Below are 16,993 nucleotides of genomic sequence, written 5' to 3'. Positions count from 1 at the left end.
CGCGCATTAGATAAATTTCCGACATTTCTGAAGAGGGAGATTGAAATTGGGTAGGTAGGTAAATATTTTTTTTCTCTTTTTGTAAATTTTAATACTCTTAAATATTTAGTTATAAAAAAGTAGTAGTTAGTAGTTAATATTTATAATATTAAATAAATAAATAAATAATAAATAAATATTGGGGACACCTTACACAGATCAACTTGCCCCAAACTATGGCGCTGATCACCGCCTGCATAGCGTTCAGATATGTCGGAAGGGCAGGCCGCATAGCTGCGTGTGGCCCACAAACTAAGATCTTAGGGGTCAGCATTAGGAAGTTTACTTATGAAATTTATCTTTATAATTTATATACATATCTACACTATTAAGATGTCTTTTCCGCAGTAGCGTTTATCAAATTCGCCGGAAAATTAATGGATTATTTAAATTGACTCAACTGCGAATCAAGACAAATTATAATTCAATTTGCCATACAGAAGCAACAATTATTAATCATATTGTGTGTAGGTATCTACGTACAAATATGTTATCAACACGGCGCTTTTTTTCTATCAAGCCAACTCATTTTATGGTTTTATTTTTATTGTACTCCAAATATTTCTGTGTAATGTATTCATCATCCTCCTTGCGTTATCCCGGCATTTGCCTCAGCTCATGGGAGCCTGGGGTTCGCTTTGACAACTAATTCCAAGATTTGGCATAGGCACTAAGTTTTTACGAAAGCGACTGCCATTTGACCTTCCAACCCGAAAGGTAAACTAGACCTTATTGGAATAAGTCCGGTTTCCTCACGATGTTTTCCTTCACGGAAAAGCGACTAGCAAATATCAAATGACATTTCGCACATAAATTCTGAAAAACTCATTGGGGCGCTCGCCGGGGTTCGAACCCGCGACCTCTGGAACGAAAGTCATTGTAATTGTAATTTATTAATTTACATAATTACTTACCACTAAAATTGAACCCTTAATATAACATTCTTCAGCAATCGTCGCAAGAACACTAGCGACGTTTTCTCTCTGCACCTCCAGCGCCAGACTTAGACTTTGGGCAAAGAAAGTGCCAGGTCGTGTGCCCTCGTCGTCACTAAACTAAACGGATGAGTCCAAAGTCAGACGCCTTCGGCGCGTTCATAATTAATGAGTCGGGCAAGCCCGACGCACGCAGTCCAAAGCTGATGGTGCCTCGGGCTCATATACTTAAAGAGTCGGGTGAAGCCCGAGGCATGCGTTCCAAAACCGGCCTTACATGGCTCCGCAATTCAAAGATAATCCTGGCTTCCAAACGAGAGACAACTCCTCTAGATCCGCTACAACACTGTCGCCCCAGAGGTATTTTGATAGACCCACGTCCTGGCGTCCTCCATCTGGTATTATTTTCTTGCAGTTGGTCTTCCCAGATACGCCCTCTTAGCAGCCCGGTCCTCTCCCATTCTCACTGGGTGACCATTGTGACCAAACCAATTTTCACTAAACTGGTTGTATTTTTGCAGGGAGCTACGAACAAACGAGAACATCACAATCAACGAAGAGGATGGGACCCTCACCATCATGCCTAAGATCGTGTTGAAATTCCTTCCAGAAGAATCGATAGACCACACCAAAAATGTCAAGCTGTATCTACCTAACATCGCTCTAATTGTAAGTATTTTTGGGTTACTGTTTACTGTACATTCAACCAATTGGAACCCTAGGCCACTGTAGAACTATGTGACAGTGACGTTATAAACAGATTGTAAGAAATCTCTTACTGCTTGTCATTTTGACATGGTTGTAGACTGGCCTAGGGTTCCAATTGGTTGACTGTACCTTAAAACAAAATTAAATGCTTTGAAAATCCTGTCACGACCCATTTTACATGACGGTGACGTGCGAACTCACACAGATTGCGGACTGTTGCTGTTACGTACAATCAAATACCGTAATGTAATGAAACTCGAATGCGAGTTTTAGGCTGTTTATTCTCATGCCGTGTAAATGGTACCTTATGGTTCTTTACCTTACGTTTCTGTTTTGTATTATAATTCATACTCGTAACTGTATTCAGTCAGTAAGCGTCGTATTTATCATGTTTCGACCATGACTTCTTGATATCTCTTCTTGTGTTAATAACCTATTTGACGTCTGTATTTACTATAACCAAAGACCTATATAACTTCGTAAAGACCGATAAAGTAAGAAAAAAACGTACCCTAAAACCATACAGAAAAAGGTACGGTGACTAGATGTATTTACACCTTTGGGGTACGCTCGGCTATAATATTCATATTTGACATTTTAAAACATATCAAGCTAAGAATATAAATTGTCAAAACTAGTTCAAAAGTTTTAAGCTTGTGTCGAGAGATGGCAGTCTATGCACTGTGATTACATATTTTACTTTGACAGTCATTCTCTATAATACTCGATCCTCTTTGCTATAACTAAGTATAACTCCAGTATGCAACACTTAGGTTTCAGATGATAAAAAGTTCTTAAACACAGACATATTTATAACTAGCAATATCCAAGATACTAACCCAATATCTGCGTAGTTATAGTTATAAACCTACTTACACGTATCGTATTTAGAATGTCCACATGTTAATAAGTGTCTATGTCAGGTACATTATTCCTTTAAGACGATACGATACAGGTCAATTCTCCATACAAACGCTCTCGACTATTTCCTCCCTGGTTTTTGAAGATAGAGCAATGATTTTTTCAACACAGATTATAATTATTTTTATCTGTGTCGGACCGTTTAGATTTTTTTGCTATTTTTTTTTAAAAGACGCTAGAGCCAATCAAAAATTTCTAAAAACGGCCTTTTTCAATATGGCACAAAAAAGGTGTAATACTCAAGATCGGTAACAATTAACCAAAAATTGTTATTCAGATTCTCAAAATTTTAAAGATTTTTTCGCAATATCTTTTAACTGAGTTGTTCTTAATGGACATTTTTTTTTTCGATAAATCTAGTTAATAACACTAGTATATTTAACTGAAATTCCCAAATTGAAAGGGGGACTCCTTTCCATTTTAGCATTTTCGCTCCCGTAGCGTCTTAAATTATCTTGATCAAACTAACCACCTTATTCATAAAAAGTTTTTGTCCCTTTCTGTCATGCTGACTTACGTTTTCGCAAGAAAGAGACAAAACACTAATCAGTTCAGTAACTTCTTTATGAATATGGGAGTTGGACTAGAATATTCGGTTACCAAAGCTAGTCCTTCACGACAGGCCCTTCCAACCCGTTTTCCTTGCGGTCGCACTATTACCAACTATTATAATTATTATTACCCTTGTTACGTGTTTAGACCAATTACATAAGTCACCCACTTTGGCAAATGAAGGGTTGGGTTAACCGTTCACTTTAAATTTATGGCAATTAAACTTATAACGGTATTTAGATATTTACACTAAATATTTGAAATTGGCTAGAATACCGTAGAGGAATAAGTAAGGGAAGAGTTTTTAACTCCATACATCAGAAAATGCGGGTTATTTGTATAGGCATAGTTAAGTGACATCTAGCGACAATCACGCGTCAATCACGCGTCAAATGTGTGAGTTATTAGTACCACTACTCGATACTAGGTGGCAACAGTGTCTCGTCGGCCAAAAATTTAATATTAGAACAGTTTACAACTTATATTACAAGCAGAAGGAATTGAAAACAGAATACTGATTGATACTATTTTAATATTATAAAAATTGGTGAGCATTACAATCTTTGTTCGTCGCGACATCTATTGACAAGTAGCAGTACTGATAATTTACGCTAGTTGACGCGTGATTGTCGCTAGATGTCACTTAACTATGCCTATACAAATAACCCGCATTTACTGACGTATTGAGTTACAACTCTTCCCTTACCCTCTATGGTTATACTGTAAACAAACATTACTATATTCTGTCAAACAAGTTTGTCAGTAAATAAGAACTAAGAAAACTATAGATAACCTTTTCTCTTGCACCCTAAAGAAAAGGATGCATATATTTTTCTTTGTTCTTATTTACTGACAGACTTGGTTGACAGAGTATAGTACAACAGTATTTACTAATTGTCAACCGGGGTATCTTAAAATAAAGAAATATGTCATTTGTTCATAAAACATAAAAACACGCAAAAATATTTGGAGAAAATATGATTTTGGCCACTTCCAGGCCGCACTGAGAGAAAATACAACCAGTTTTCATGTCCGTTCAACAAGTTTTTTGGTTAAAATAGCGCCTACGTGCTCTTTGGTTCAAACAACAAGCTACTTGTCATTTGAATCGGCAACATATTTGAATCAACAAGTCGATTTTATAAAAACAACCTGACACATATTGTTTTAAACATACGTTTGGCTGATTCAAACGGATAAACCGCAACAAGTCGAACTTGTTAAATTCACAATTCAAATTTCTCTCAGTGCGCGAACAGCGCCATCTAGTTTTAAGCTTAAAAGGCCCATACATTTCAGGGGTACTTACGGTTTTTTGTATGGGTTTTGTCAGTCCAGTATTAAATCGTTCTTGGTTCAAATATATCCCGTTTAGGAAATATCCTCAGAAGACGCAGTTATCCCACCACACGCAAATACTCCGGTTGGAAACGTATCTTATCAAAGTATATAAAATATGATTTATCTGGCCATAAGTATTTATTTATAGGCCTAAATGATATTCGTATTAATAATTAGTATCATTAATATCATCAAAGACATATATAACTCCGTATAGACAGATAAATTCTAAGAAAAAACGTACCTCAGTTAGTACCATACAGAAAAAGGTACGGTAGCCTAGATGGCATTACACCTTTGGGGTACGCTCAGCTAGATGGCGTTAATATTAATATTTGACATTATAACACATATTAAGCTAAGAATATGGGCCAAATTGTCAAAACTGAGGTTCAAAAGTTTTAAGCCTGTGTCAAGAGATGGCAGTCTACGATTACACATTTTACTACAACAGTAATTCTCTATAATACTCGGTCCTCTTTGATATCATTATCGATAACTAGCTTGATTTGAGTAACATTTATGAAATGTTTTAAAACTTTAAAAGTAAATATTTGGTAGTGCGAATAGGTATGTTATTTACTTTACAACAGTGAAATGGTCTTACACGCCCATTCACCAAATTCCAGAAATTTCCAATGCCATCGACCGATAATAATATTTTAAGACAAAGAAACTTATCTGGAAGGTCAAGACTTTTGTCTCGTTTTCATAACCCACTTAATTAGCAGTAAAAAATATAAAAATTTTACCTTCCAATAAAATTGTTATTATTTTGCCTGGTATATCCGAGGTCTTATATAGAGAGCACGTCGTAGACGTCGCATCGGACCGATAGATGGCGCCATCGTTCGTTGCAAGTCGCTCCGGCGTCACACCGCCGCGATGTTGGTAGTCCCGTTTTCCCCACCTGCAACATAAGGCTCCTACGCGCCCCCACCCGCCACCAGCCACCCTCATTGTTGAGGAGAAGTGCCGACGGTATATTAAGCCTACCAGGAAGGCATCACTCAGACCTCGGATATACCAGGCAAAATAATAACAATTTTATTGGAAGGTAAAATTTTTATATTATTTGTGCCGTTTGTATATCCGAGGTCTTATATAGAGACCTGTTTATTATCTCCTGGTGGCGAGTCAGCTGGCGCGCAAGCCTTTGGTAGCCCTATTGGCATAGCATAGAAGAATAAGTGAATCGGTTGTTGAACCGATTTGACAGATGTATCAGTCGAAATCGCCTTCGATCCGCGAATATCTCGGTGCCAGAAACGCCTAAAGAGATTTTCGTGATGACGTTTAGCTTTAGTCAGCGAATAGTTAGAGAAATGACATTATTATACATTGTAGGCGAGGCTGACTTGAACAAGATACAAAAACCTTAGATACACTTTTATTATTAACAGACACGTTATTTTATCAGGTTATTATAAACCCAATTTCAGACACAAAGTGTGGAAATTAACTGTAAAAGTAGTGTAACTATCTGTACTGTAGCAGGGTAACGTAATTGATACTGCTTTTGTCAACCCTTTGTAAAAATTATCTAAATCAATATTAGCTTTGATATGACTATTTAAAGTCCAACGTCTTACGTCCATATCAAACACAGAAAAAGGTCATCACTCACGCGCCCGAGGGCTATTTGTTACGATACTGGTATTTTCGATCAGACTATTTCGCGTCAAGCGAGCGCGGTTACAAGCGAGACTCCTGAACTCTGAACTCTTTTTAGTGAGGGCATTTGAGGATACTGATCGCTCGGTAAAACTAGCCTAGAAGATGAAAAGTACGAGCGCTGTCGATTGCTACTACACTGGACGGAGGTATCAGTCGATTTCTTCAAGTCAGTCATTGACTCTTAGGGTAATCCATTACCTAATCCAAAACCCGATGCGACGTATTTCTACTTCGTGCAATGAAGGTCGACAGTGTAGACTGAGAGGTGACGTCCGTGTCGCATCGCTGGTGGTTGCTGAACACGTCGTGGTAGCAGGTCAAGGAGTGAATTAAAACACCGCCACACATGCGCGCTTTGAGAGCGTAGGCGGAGCGCAATAATGGCGGTGCACCGCACAAACGCTGGCGTTGCGCCCAGTGGGCACTAGCGGGAACTAACGAGCGCGGATTGCGAGCGCAACGCGCGCGGGACGCGAGCGGAATGCGCGCGCATTCAGCGCGCTGATAGCGTAGCGTTAGCGAAGCGGAATGCGCTTTATGTGTGGCGGAGGCTTAATACGTACCGTTGTACGGCGTAATGCAGGGCTCTCGCAGACGAAGAGGTACGATGACGGGCGAAGCAGAAGAAGGCGAGGTCACCGAAGGTCACTTACTTGGCTCCCAGGGGGTGCATACTGACCTCGTACGACAGTCTGTTGGAGTCAGCAGTTACTGTCGTAGTTACTCGTAACAGAAGAGATGTAGTCCTGCCATCGTACAGCATAACATAACATACAACCGAACTGTGCATAGCATATAGTGCTATGCGAACCTTAATCCGGCTGCATGTCACTTCAGTCGCCAGCGCCACCGCCTGTTGAAGATTATTTTCCATCGGAAGAGCTTTACTTTGTACAATATTCCGATTATTGAAGGTCTTATCGGGCTGCAAATGCAAGCAAAACAGGAGCGATTGGCCTACAGCTATCGGCAGCTGTACGAGGTAATGCTGGAAACTGCAGCGGTGCAACCTTCCTCTGTAGACTACGAAAGTTGTGAAATTGATGAAATCAGGTTCTACGATCGAATCAAGCACTATATTAATTCAGTATAGTCGAGCCAGATGATAACTACTGAAGTCCTCCTGAGTTCCTGGCCCCTTTCGCTTTGAGCTGGAATCTCAAGTTCACTAAGGCGAAGCGGGTTTATTTTTCCCAATTTGTTTATTAGAGGCTCGGCGAATAAGTTAATCTCTCGAATGGACAGGAAGCGCCACAAGCCTCCGGGAAATCGTCGTGTACTTGGAACCCCCGCGGCCAGATTACCGATCGGTTTTGGTGTCCGCCCGGTAAACAGACGCACGCTCAGGATGCAGCACGCTGGCTCGAATTCAGATCTGGACATTCTGAAAGAGTTTTTTTTTTTTTTAAATTCCGCAAACCTTTACGATGTCTTTGACCTACACAATGAGCGACGTACAGGAATCACAGGGTCGTCTCGCGAGGCGCCTCTCCGATTAGATAGCTCGCGAACATCTTCAGGACACCCTCGCAGCAGTGCGGCTCCTCGTCCGGTTATTGACGTCTTACCTCGTTCAACTATGGGTGGCCAAGCCACGTTAGGACGTAGCATCTTTAGAATTTATCTGTTCTCACTTCGGCGACGGAGGAGTCATTGGTCAAAATAGAGTGTAAATACTGTCGAAGTACTTCACGGGAACTGGAAAGAGAAGAGTGGATACCATAGTGTACGGGATGTCAGCTGATAGCGGCGCCCGGCGTCACATTGGAGGGCAGTATCAGCCTGGTTAGCAACAGAGTCTGCAACGATACCGTAGCAGACGGAGCCCGGATATGGTCGTGGCACCATTGTAGGGGAAGACAGTGCTCGCGGTGAGCGTGACATCTTAGGCGCGACGGACGTTATCAGCGTGGCGGCTAGCAGTACCAAGGGACCACATCAGCAATCTTACCAGCTTGTCACTGCAGCAGACGATGTTACGTTCGGCGGTGAGATTGAGACGGCCGTCGTCAGCTCGAAAGGCGTCTTCGATGCCCCTGTCGCGTCACGCAGTATCGTGTTCGGTGGCCCTCTCGAGGTCGCCGCCGTCAGCGCGGGAGGCACCGGCGCCAGCATGACAGTCAGCTACATCGGTGAACAGCATCAACAGAGTTCGCGGCGTCGTCACGGCAGACGCGGCAGGAAAATTAGCGACGCCTTCGCGGCAGCCGCAGTATTGCGCTCGGTGGCGCGATGAAGGTCGCCGCGTCTGCAATCTTACCTCGTGCGATCGAGGCGACATCAAGGCACCAGCATCAGCGTGTCGGCCGACGACACCGGTGGAAAACTTCAAGTAGCTTGCGGCGATGTCACGGCAGACGCAGCAGAAGGATTGCGACGCCTGTGCAGCGGTTAACAGTATTACGCTCCGCATCACCACTGAGGCTTGTCACGGCAGACGAACGCTCTGCATCACCATCGAGGCGCCAGCATAAGCGTGGCGGCCAGCGATACTGGTGGACAGCTTCAGCAGGGTCGCGGCGTTTTCACGGCAGATGAGCGCGCTGCATCACCATCGAGGCGCCAGCATAAGTGTGGCGGCCAGCGATACTGGTGGACAGCTTCAACAGGATCGCGGCGTTGTCACGGCAGATGAGCTCGCTGCATCACCATCGAGGCGCCAGCATAAGCGTGGCGGCCAGCGATACTGGTGGGCAGCAGCAGGATCGCGGCGTTGTCAGGGCTGACGAACGCTCTGCATCACCATCGAGGCGCCAGCATAAGCGTGGCGGCCAGCGATATTGGTGGACAGCTTCAGCAGGCTCGCGGCGTTGTCAAGGCAGACGCACGCTCTGCATCACCATCGAGGCGCCAGCATAAGCGTGGCGGCCAGCGATACTGGTGGACAGCTTCAGCAGGATCGCAGCGTTGTCATGGCAGACGAACGCTCTGCATCACCATCGAGGCGCCAGCATAAGCGTGGCGGCCAGCGATATTGGTGGACAGCTTCAGCAGGCTCTCGGCGTTGTCAAGGCAGACGCACGCTCTGCATCACCATCGAGGCGCCAGCATAAGCGTGGCGGCCAGCGATACTGGTGGACAGCTTCAGCAGGATCGCGGCGTTGTCACGGCAGACGAACGCTCTGCATCACCATCGAGGCGCCAGCATAAGCGTGGCGGCCAGCGATATTGGTGGACAGCTTCAACAGGATCGCGGCGTTGTCACGGCAGACGAATGCTCTGCATCACCATCGAGGCGCCAGCATAAGCGTGGCGGCCAGCGATATTGGTGGACAGCTTCAGCAGGCTCGCCGCGTTGTGGCGGGGGCAGGTGGCCGCGCTGGTAGCCTGCATATTGACGACAGATCACTAACGGCGCGGCGCTCGCGTCGGGGCAGCAGCAGACATACTTGTTCGGCGGCACCGCAGAGATGGCCATCGTTAACGAGGAGGCAACTTCTACGCAACTTCGGCGGCGCCGACGCGGCGGACAACACTGCCGCGGTCAGTGGCGCTATCGCAGCGCTACAGTAAGTTTCGGCGCCGACACGTGTCCGCCGTCCTCCGCACCGAATCGGAAACCGAACATGTTCTTTCTAAAATAATATGAAGCTGCTCACCCATTCGTCGGAGAAATTCAAACCTCCTTGGAGCGCGGTATTCCTCCACCGCGCCCGCCGCCGCCGCCGCCGCCGCAGCCCGCAGGTCGCGCAGCCCGCGGTCGCGAAGCACGTGGTCCCCGGAGCACGTGGTCCCCGGCGGAGCAACTTACCTACGTTACCGCTTATATTCTCGCGCGAAACTTTTAATACGCGGATAACACTTCCTACTTTAGTCTCGGAAATGCGAATTTTAAAAAGAAAACTGATTAACGGTAACGATTTTTGCAGCATGGAACTTTCTTACAAAAAAAGTGGGTAGAATCATAAAGCACCGCTCGTTCATTTCTATCGTGAGAACCCCGAAAGACGAATAATGATCGCTAGCGAGGCATAATATATCTCATTATTCAAGACGAACGAGCGTAAATTAAAAGGGAAGAAAGAATTGACGGATGAAATTGAAAAATTTCATAATTCCGAAATGTGTTATAAGCCACTTTTTAAATAAAAACACGAATAACTCTGGTTTGACCAGAAGTAACAAGGAAATAGAAACTAAAAGATTAATTTCGAGACACCATGCTGTAAAAATGTTCGAACGGAATACGCGACAACCGGTCACTTCGGCGTTCGACGAAACAATGAAGGTGGCTGGTGGCGGGTGGGGGCGCGTAGGAGCCTTATGTTGCAGGTGGGGAAAACGGGACTACCAACATCGCGGCGGTGTGACGCCGGAGCGACTTGCAACGAACGATGGCGCCATCTATCGGTCCGATGCGACGTCTACGACGTGCTCTCTATATAAGACCTCGGATATACAAACGGCACAAATAATAACAGAAATAGATCAATCGTGTAGCGCTATCGCAATATTCGCAATACATATAAACAAACCTACCTTGTGTATCTTATTTATACATATAAAATCCATACTAATATTATAAATGGGAAAGTGTGTGTGTCTCTTTGTTTGTCCGTCTTTCACGGCAAAACGGAGTGACGAATTGACGTGATTTTTTAAGTGGATAATTGGATATAGTTGAAGGGATGGAAAGTGACATAGGCTACTTATTGTCTCTTTCTAACGCGAGCGTAGCCTCGGGCAAAAGCTAGTAAAGAATAACTATAAAGTAACAATAAACTATAAGACGTTGAAGTATGAAATACTAGCTTTTTCCCGTGGTTTCGCTCGCGTTAGAAAGAGACAAACAGTAGCCTATGTCACTCACTCTCCATCCCTTCGAATTTTCGAGTTTTCATGCGTTTTTCTTTCGCGTTAGTCAACGTAAACTATGGTTGTTAATTTCGCCGACCGCACGTCGGCTCCGCGTAGCTCAGTCGTAAGAGGTCGGTCTAATGTTCGCAGGCTGATCGCAGGTGTCAGGTTTCAAATCCCGGATAGAAATTAGGTTTTTTTTTGTATTTATAAGAGTTTTTTTAATCTAAAGACGTGATATAATCAAATAGAACCGAGCGAAGCTCGGTCGCCCAGATATTGTTATTTAAAACGTCAAACTGCGGCGAAATTATGACGTTGACTTAACCCTTGTAGAGGCGGTGCTATGGATATAGTTACCAACTTACCTTCGCCTGACTTAATTACTGCAAAAATATGCAAAGTTAATTTTACGAACTCACATGTACTTAGCAGTCACGCGACATGTTTTTTTTAGAGCTAAACATATTTTTATCCAAAACGTTATAAAAAAGTAAACTTTGAAATATATAAAAAACCGGCCAAGAGCGTGTCGGGCCACGCTCAGTGTAGGGTTCCGTAGTTTTACGTATTTTTTTCAAAAACTACTGAACTTATCAAGTTCAAAACAATTTTCCTAGAAAGTCTTTATAAAGTTCTACTTTTGTGATTTTTTTCATATTTTTTAAACATATGGTTCAAAAGTTAGAGGGGAGGGGGGGACGCACTTTTTTTTCCTTTAGGAGCGATTATTTCCAAAAATATCAATATTATCAAAAAACGATCTTAGTAAACCCTTATTCATTTTTAAATACCTATCCAACAATATATCACACGTTGGGGTTGGAATGAAAAAAAATATCAGCCCCCACTTTACATGTAGGGGGGGGGTACCCTAATAAAACATTTTTTTCCATTTTTTATTTTTGCACTTTGTCGGCGTGATCGATATACATATTGGTACCAAATTTCAGCTTTCTAGTGCTAACGGTTACTGAGATTATCCGCGGACGGACGGACGGATGAACGGACGGACAGACAGACATGGCGAAACTATAAGGGTTCCTAGTTGACTACGGAACCCTAAAAATGAACTTGACTGAATCTATTTTCACACGATCCGATATTTGTATAACCTTGAACAGTGTCATCGTCAACATGACTTTCTGCGGGGTCAAGATCAATAGGAAGACACTAATGTTAATCGTTGATGGAAATTATTTACTAAAACTCGTTAATGGAGGAACTAACGGCAAGGATGGTTAGTTTACGGCGAGGCTAAACTGTGTAATTGCGCATTTGACGGAGCTATACTTAGTTGTCAAAGTAGACCTCAGGCCCCCATAAGCCGTGGCAAATGCCGGGATAACGCAAGAAGGATCATGACGGAGCTATACTTACCAGTGGCGGCTGGTGAAAATTTCTACTAGGCAACACGGAGCAAAAAGAAACCAACCTTTATATTAGGTTCTTTACTAAGTAATCAATTTTAGGCAAGCCGGTGGGAATCAGCTTGTACGGATCAGCCGTTGCTGATACTTACTTACTTATTTTACTGGGCCCTCACCCAACTAAGAATTTTGCCTGATACACGAGGGAGCTCTTTGCCTTCCGAAGTCGGACAGGTTTGGAGCAACTTGAATGTACGAGTATAGACATTCAAGTTGCTCTAATATAGTGCCAAAACGAGGTAGCACTACTACAACTGTAACCACCCTAGTTCCTCCTCGATTCCTAGTAGGATTTTCTCCTACCTTCTTTATTGCAAAATGGTTAGCTCTTATTCCTGTAGGTATTGAAAATACGAGTATTCTAAACTACTATATTTTTCAGGCCATCAGCACAGTAGCAGCGGACCACTTGCCCTATCTTGCCAACAGTGGCCTCTACCTCTCTGCGAAGACCATGGGCTCAAACCTGTTCAACAATATGAACGTGCATGAATTCTTCTGGGGCTTCAAGGACCCCGTGGTCACGGTTGCCCATAAGCTGTTCCCTGGCTGGATTGATTTTGACTCCGTTGGGTTGTTGGATCGGGTAAGTCTTCATCTTTCACTCTAAATACAATGACTATTTCAGTGATCTCATCAACAATAACACAGTATAATAAAGAGTACTATCGTACAGTATGGCCACTCCTGCTCCCCGCTGAAATCGCCGCCCACCCCGTCTCGGTTACCTGACAGTTACCGCCTGTCAAAAACGCGAACAGTCGACCTGTCATATGTCACTCATACAAGCATAGTACGCGTTCACCTACACGAGCTTAGACTGTGTGCTAGGAACGAGCCTCTTTCATATATTTGATCGCCAGTGTCCGAGGTGTAACAATAATCAGACGAAAACTCAATTTCAAGATGAGTATATCTTTTCTGTTTTTATCAATAAAAATATCGTATTTTCAAACTAGAGTATGAAAAAAACTAATGATGAATGGCAATAGTCTTTGCACCAGGTACGAAATCGCAGGGACCTCTCCCTTGTTTTACGGCCCACTTTCTCAATAAAGGCCCTACCTATACCATCAGACTAGGCTCTCTACTGATCTTGAAGGTGTTTCAGTTTTGGAAGACTAGGTTTAGTAAAGGAAGTTCAGTATTCTGGTATGCAAGGGGTAGCTAAGAGGTTTACAGTTATTTTACTAAACCTTTTACAATATTTCACAGTTCTATGCCGAAAGCCCAACGAAAGTGGTGCTCGAAATGAAAGATGAGAAGAGACGTTACTCCATCAACTCTTGGGGCGGCTTGGGAGGTATCCCGCAGCAGGGTTTCACCAATTTGAATAGCAGGTAATTTGTTTTTTAAGTTTAGATAAGTCAAGATCGACTAACCAAAGAAATCTAAAGACGCTCTTTTGTTCAAAAGATGCAGCTGTCCTCCCAAACTATATTCTTAGAGATTATGGTCGCTAACTGATATTTTCTGTAACTTGTAGATAGAAATGAATAAGACTGTGCATGTTACATGTTAATTAATGGTCTTAGATTAAATCCCTGGTCCCTGTAAAATCGAAAATGAAACTCTCTAACTCTCATCGTTGCTCTCGTCTTGACTAAAAATACTTTTATTTTACTGTTAAATAATGTATATTATTTGTTTTGCAGCACCCTTTGCAATCGCATAAAGGGATCGTACGAGGGTCTCATGATCTCACCTCGCATGACTAGAGACAAGATCATCCCACTGTACAGACGACAAGCCTGCAGGATCTTCCCCCTCACATACGTCAAGGACATGAATGGATACAGCGGACTTAATTATTATAGGTAAATTAAATAATGCTACAGTATAATAAAGAGTACTATCGTACAATATGGCTACTCCAGCTCCCCACTCCACTGAAAGTGCCGCCCACCCCCTCTCGGTCACCTCACAGTTACCGCCTGTCAAAAACGCGAACAGTCAACCTGTAATTTTTCAGTCATACAAGCATAGTACGCGTTCACCTACATGAGCATATTTGATCGCCAGTGTCCGAGGTGTGCCTATGCAGATAACTCCTGATAAAAACATAAATTTTTGATGATCTGATGGCTGAGAGATAAGGAGGAACAGTGGAATATGACTTACATGGCACTAGAATTATAATCGTGGTAAATAAGACATTCGATGCCCGCGTTGCAAATAAGAGCGAATTTGATGGATAAGAGAATAGTGTCATTTACATGTCGTTCTCATTTCTGATGCTTCTGATTTTGTCTATTTTCTAGGGCACCAATTAAGTCAATAAGTCTTATTCTATAATCTGGGACTTCAGTTGGGGAATATACTTCGCTTTTACACATTTTTATTTACCTAAACTTTCTAACTCATTTAAAGAAATCCTTTTCAACCTACTGACTGATGTTAAATTCTTATGAAGTCGGTTAAAAATAAGACAAATGCTTAATTCTTGTCGCGTTGTACAGATAATTCAACATGGAATCTATCACTGCCTACTTAAATACGTACTCGTAATATGTGAAATGCATAACAAGTAGCTAATACAATGATTAAATGTAAAATTCAAGTGACATACATTCAATGACAACAAAAAGAATAAAAGTGGTCATAGTGCCCCTCCTTGGAGAGTTCCTAATTTTTTCAAGATGAACCATTGTTTAAGCTGTCAAATGCCTATCTAAAATCAAACTAGTTTCTGTCAAGAGTTAATATTAAATCCATATCAAACTATTTTTTTGGTCTACATAAATTGTAGGTAAATTTATATTTTGTTTACAGATACGAGATAGCAAAGAACGCTTTCAGTAAGAGTTCGCCCTTCGCTTGCAACTGCACGTCAAAATGCTTGCCTGAGGGATTCGTCGATATTAGCGGTTGCTACTATGGTATGTTTTTGATATTTATTATTATTTTTATTCTCAGTAACATTTACATTCGTTTATTGTTCAATACAGGAATCAATCGCCATATTATTGTTTCGTGATACTTATACGTAATTGAATAAATGTAAAGTTTTAAATACACAATAATGACTTAACAAACACTAAAAACATTGAAATATATATATTTTTTTAATAGAAAAGGAACTTGATGTCTCAAAAGCTAAACGAGCTACTTGACCGAGTACGTCATTCGCTAGAATTAAAATACAATAATGGCGGGTGTCATAAATTTTGGCTGCAGCCAAAAAAGGCCCTCGCGCGCATGGTGACACGACAAATAGTCGCGTAGACATTGACTTATATATTAATTAGGACATGGCATACAGAACTCAAAAATGGTGTTAGCAAAGCGGCATCGAAAACACTGCTGATGCGCGTCAAGCGTGCAGTTTATGCGACCGCGTGATGTGTTAACTCATCAACAAATCTCGTTGGAGCATTCCAATCCAAAGCGCATTGAATGAGAATGTTTAGTCAGAATTATATGAATTGCCTCATCCTTACTTTTGAAATCATTGTGCGTAGATCAATTTGAGATCGTAATTAGTATGAAGTTTGCGTAGTAAGGGATATGGTAATCCTGTTGACGGGTAATTAAAGTCACTGCCGAAAAGCTGCTTCGGTAAAATCTAAGTTGCCTCTTATTTTAAAATGAAGTTATCACAATATTTTTGAAGAGTTCTTGTCGTCCTTGTAAACACAAATTGTTTTCAGAAGTGGACTTTGAATTTCAATATTATACACGTTAAACTAGTAAAAGAAATAAAAACCCTTAAAATTTATGGACGTACCTATTAAAAATTAATTACAAAAATTGTCGAAATACCTGTTATTTGAATAAAATTTGCTTCTCTTGACGTCACAAGAGTCGGGTCCTTGCCTACTTCACGCCGCTTAAATAAATCTTAAAAGATTTAATAAACAAGTACATAAATAAGTAGATTAAATCAGTGGTTGGTATGTACCATATTTCTGGTTATTACGTAATGTCATACGATTTATCATTTGTTGATCTATATCGATAAATCTTCCAAACTGGAGTGTTGTGTTTTAGCATTACGAAGATTAATTAGATTTGTACTAACATTAATCAAATTTTTATCGGCTATGTCAAACTGCTATGCAAATATGCGATTTAGAATAATAATGAAAACAACGATGTTTTTTTTCCTATGAGGTGAAATGTCAGCCATTTGTACAGTTCTAGTTTTATTTATGCAATAAACATTAAAAAAAAATAATAGGAAGGCGTTCCTGAATTTATGATTTGATTTATAGTGGTAATGTTCACAAGTTTGCAACGTTTATAAAGTTTGATTTCATGCCTAGAAACAGTACAAAAGGTGATGATGTAAAAGACTGGTGGTTTTAAACGCTACAAGATCTTGCAAGCTAGTTTCGTTACAATGCGGAATTTGATCGACTGGCTTAATTAGATGTAACCTCAATGCCGCAAAGTTTCTAAAATCGCACGCAAATCGCGTCGTCTAATCGAGCCTTTAGTTTATAAGTACGTTTTTGTTTTAGGTTTCCCGATAGCGTTGTCCAAGCCTCACTTCATGGACGTGGACCCCGAGCAAGCCAGCTACTTCACCGGCATGCACCCCGACCCTGAGAAACACACCACTAAGATCGACGTCGAACCTGTAAGTGTCAT

At 41.9% G+C, this 16,993-nt stretch overlaps 1 protein-coding gene across 1 annotated transcript in view; it reads left to right on the top strand.

The window, feature by feature from the left end:
* LOC125239726 (scavenger receptor class B member 1-like) overlaps nucleotides 1-16,993 on the top strand; it is a 52,874-nt gene that overhangs the window by 32,063 nt on the left and 3,818 nt on the right. The window contains exons 5-10 of the mRNA XM_048147372.1: nucleotides 1,496-1,643; nucleotides 12,783-12,986; nucleotides 13,616-13,740; nucleotides 14,056-14,217; nucleotides 15,173-15,279; nucleotides 16,864-16,982. Of these exons, the coding sequence (XP_048003329.1) occupies nucleotides 1,496-1,643; nucleotides 12,783-12,986; nucleotides 13,616-13,740; nucleotides 14,056-14,217; nucleotides 15,173-15,279; nucleotides 16,864-16,982 (865 nt within the window). The remainder of the gene's footprint in view (nucleotides 1-1,495; nucleotides 1,644-12,782; nucleotides 12,987-13,615; nucleotides 13,741-14,055; nucleotides 14,218-15,172; nucleotides 15,280-16,863; nucleotides 16,983-16,993) is intronic.

The sequence above is a fragment of the Leguminivora glycinivorella genome, chromosome 2 (assembly GCF_023078275.1).
Source record: "Leguminivora glycinivorella isolate SPB_JAAS2020 chromosome 2, LegGlyc_1.1, whole genome shotgun sequence".
In the NCBI taxonomy this organism is placed as follows: domain Eukaryota; kingdom Metazoa; phylum Arthropoda; class Insecta; order Lepidoptera; family Tortricidae; genus Leguminivora; species Leguminivora glycinivorella.
Note: the sequence above shows the minus strand (reverse complement) of the source record. Positions and strands in the feature narration are given on the sequence as shown.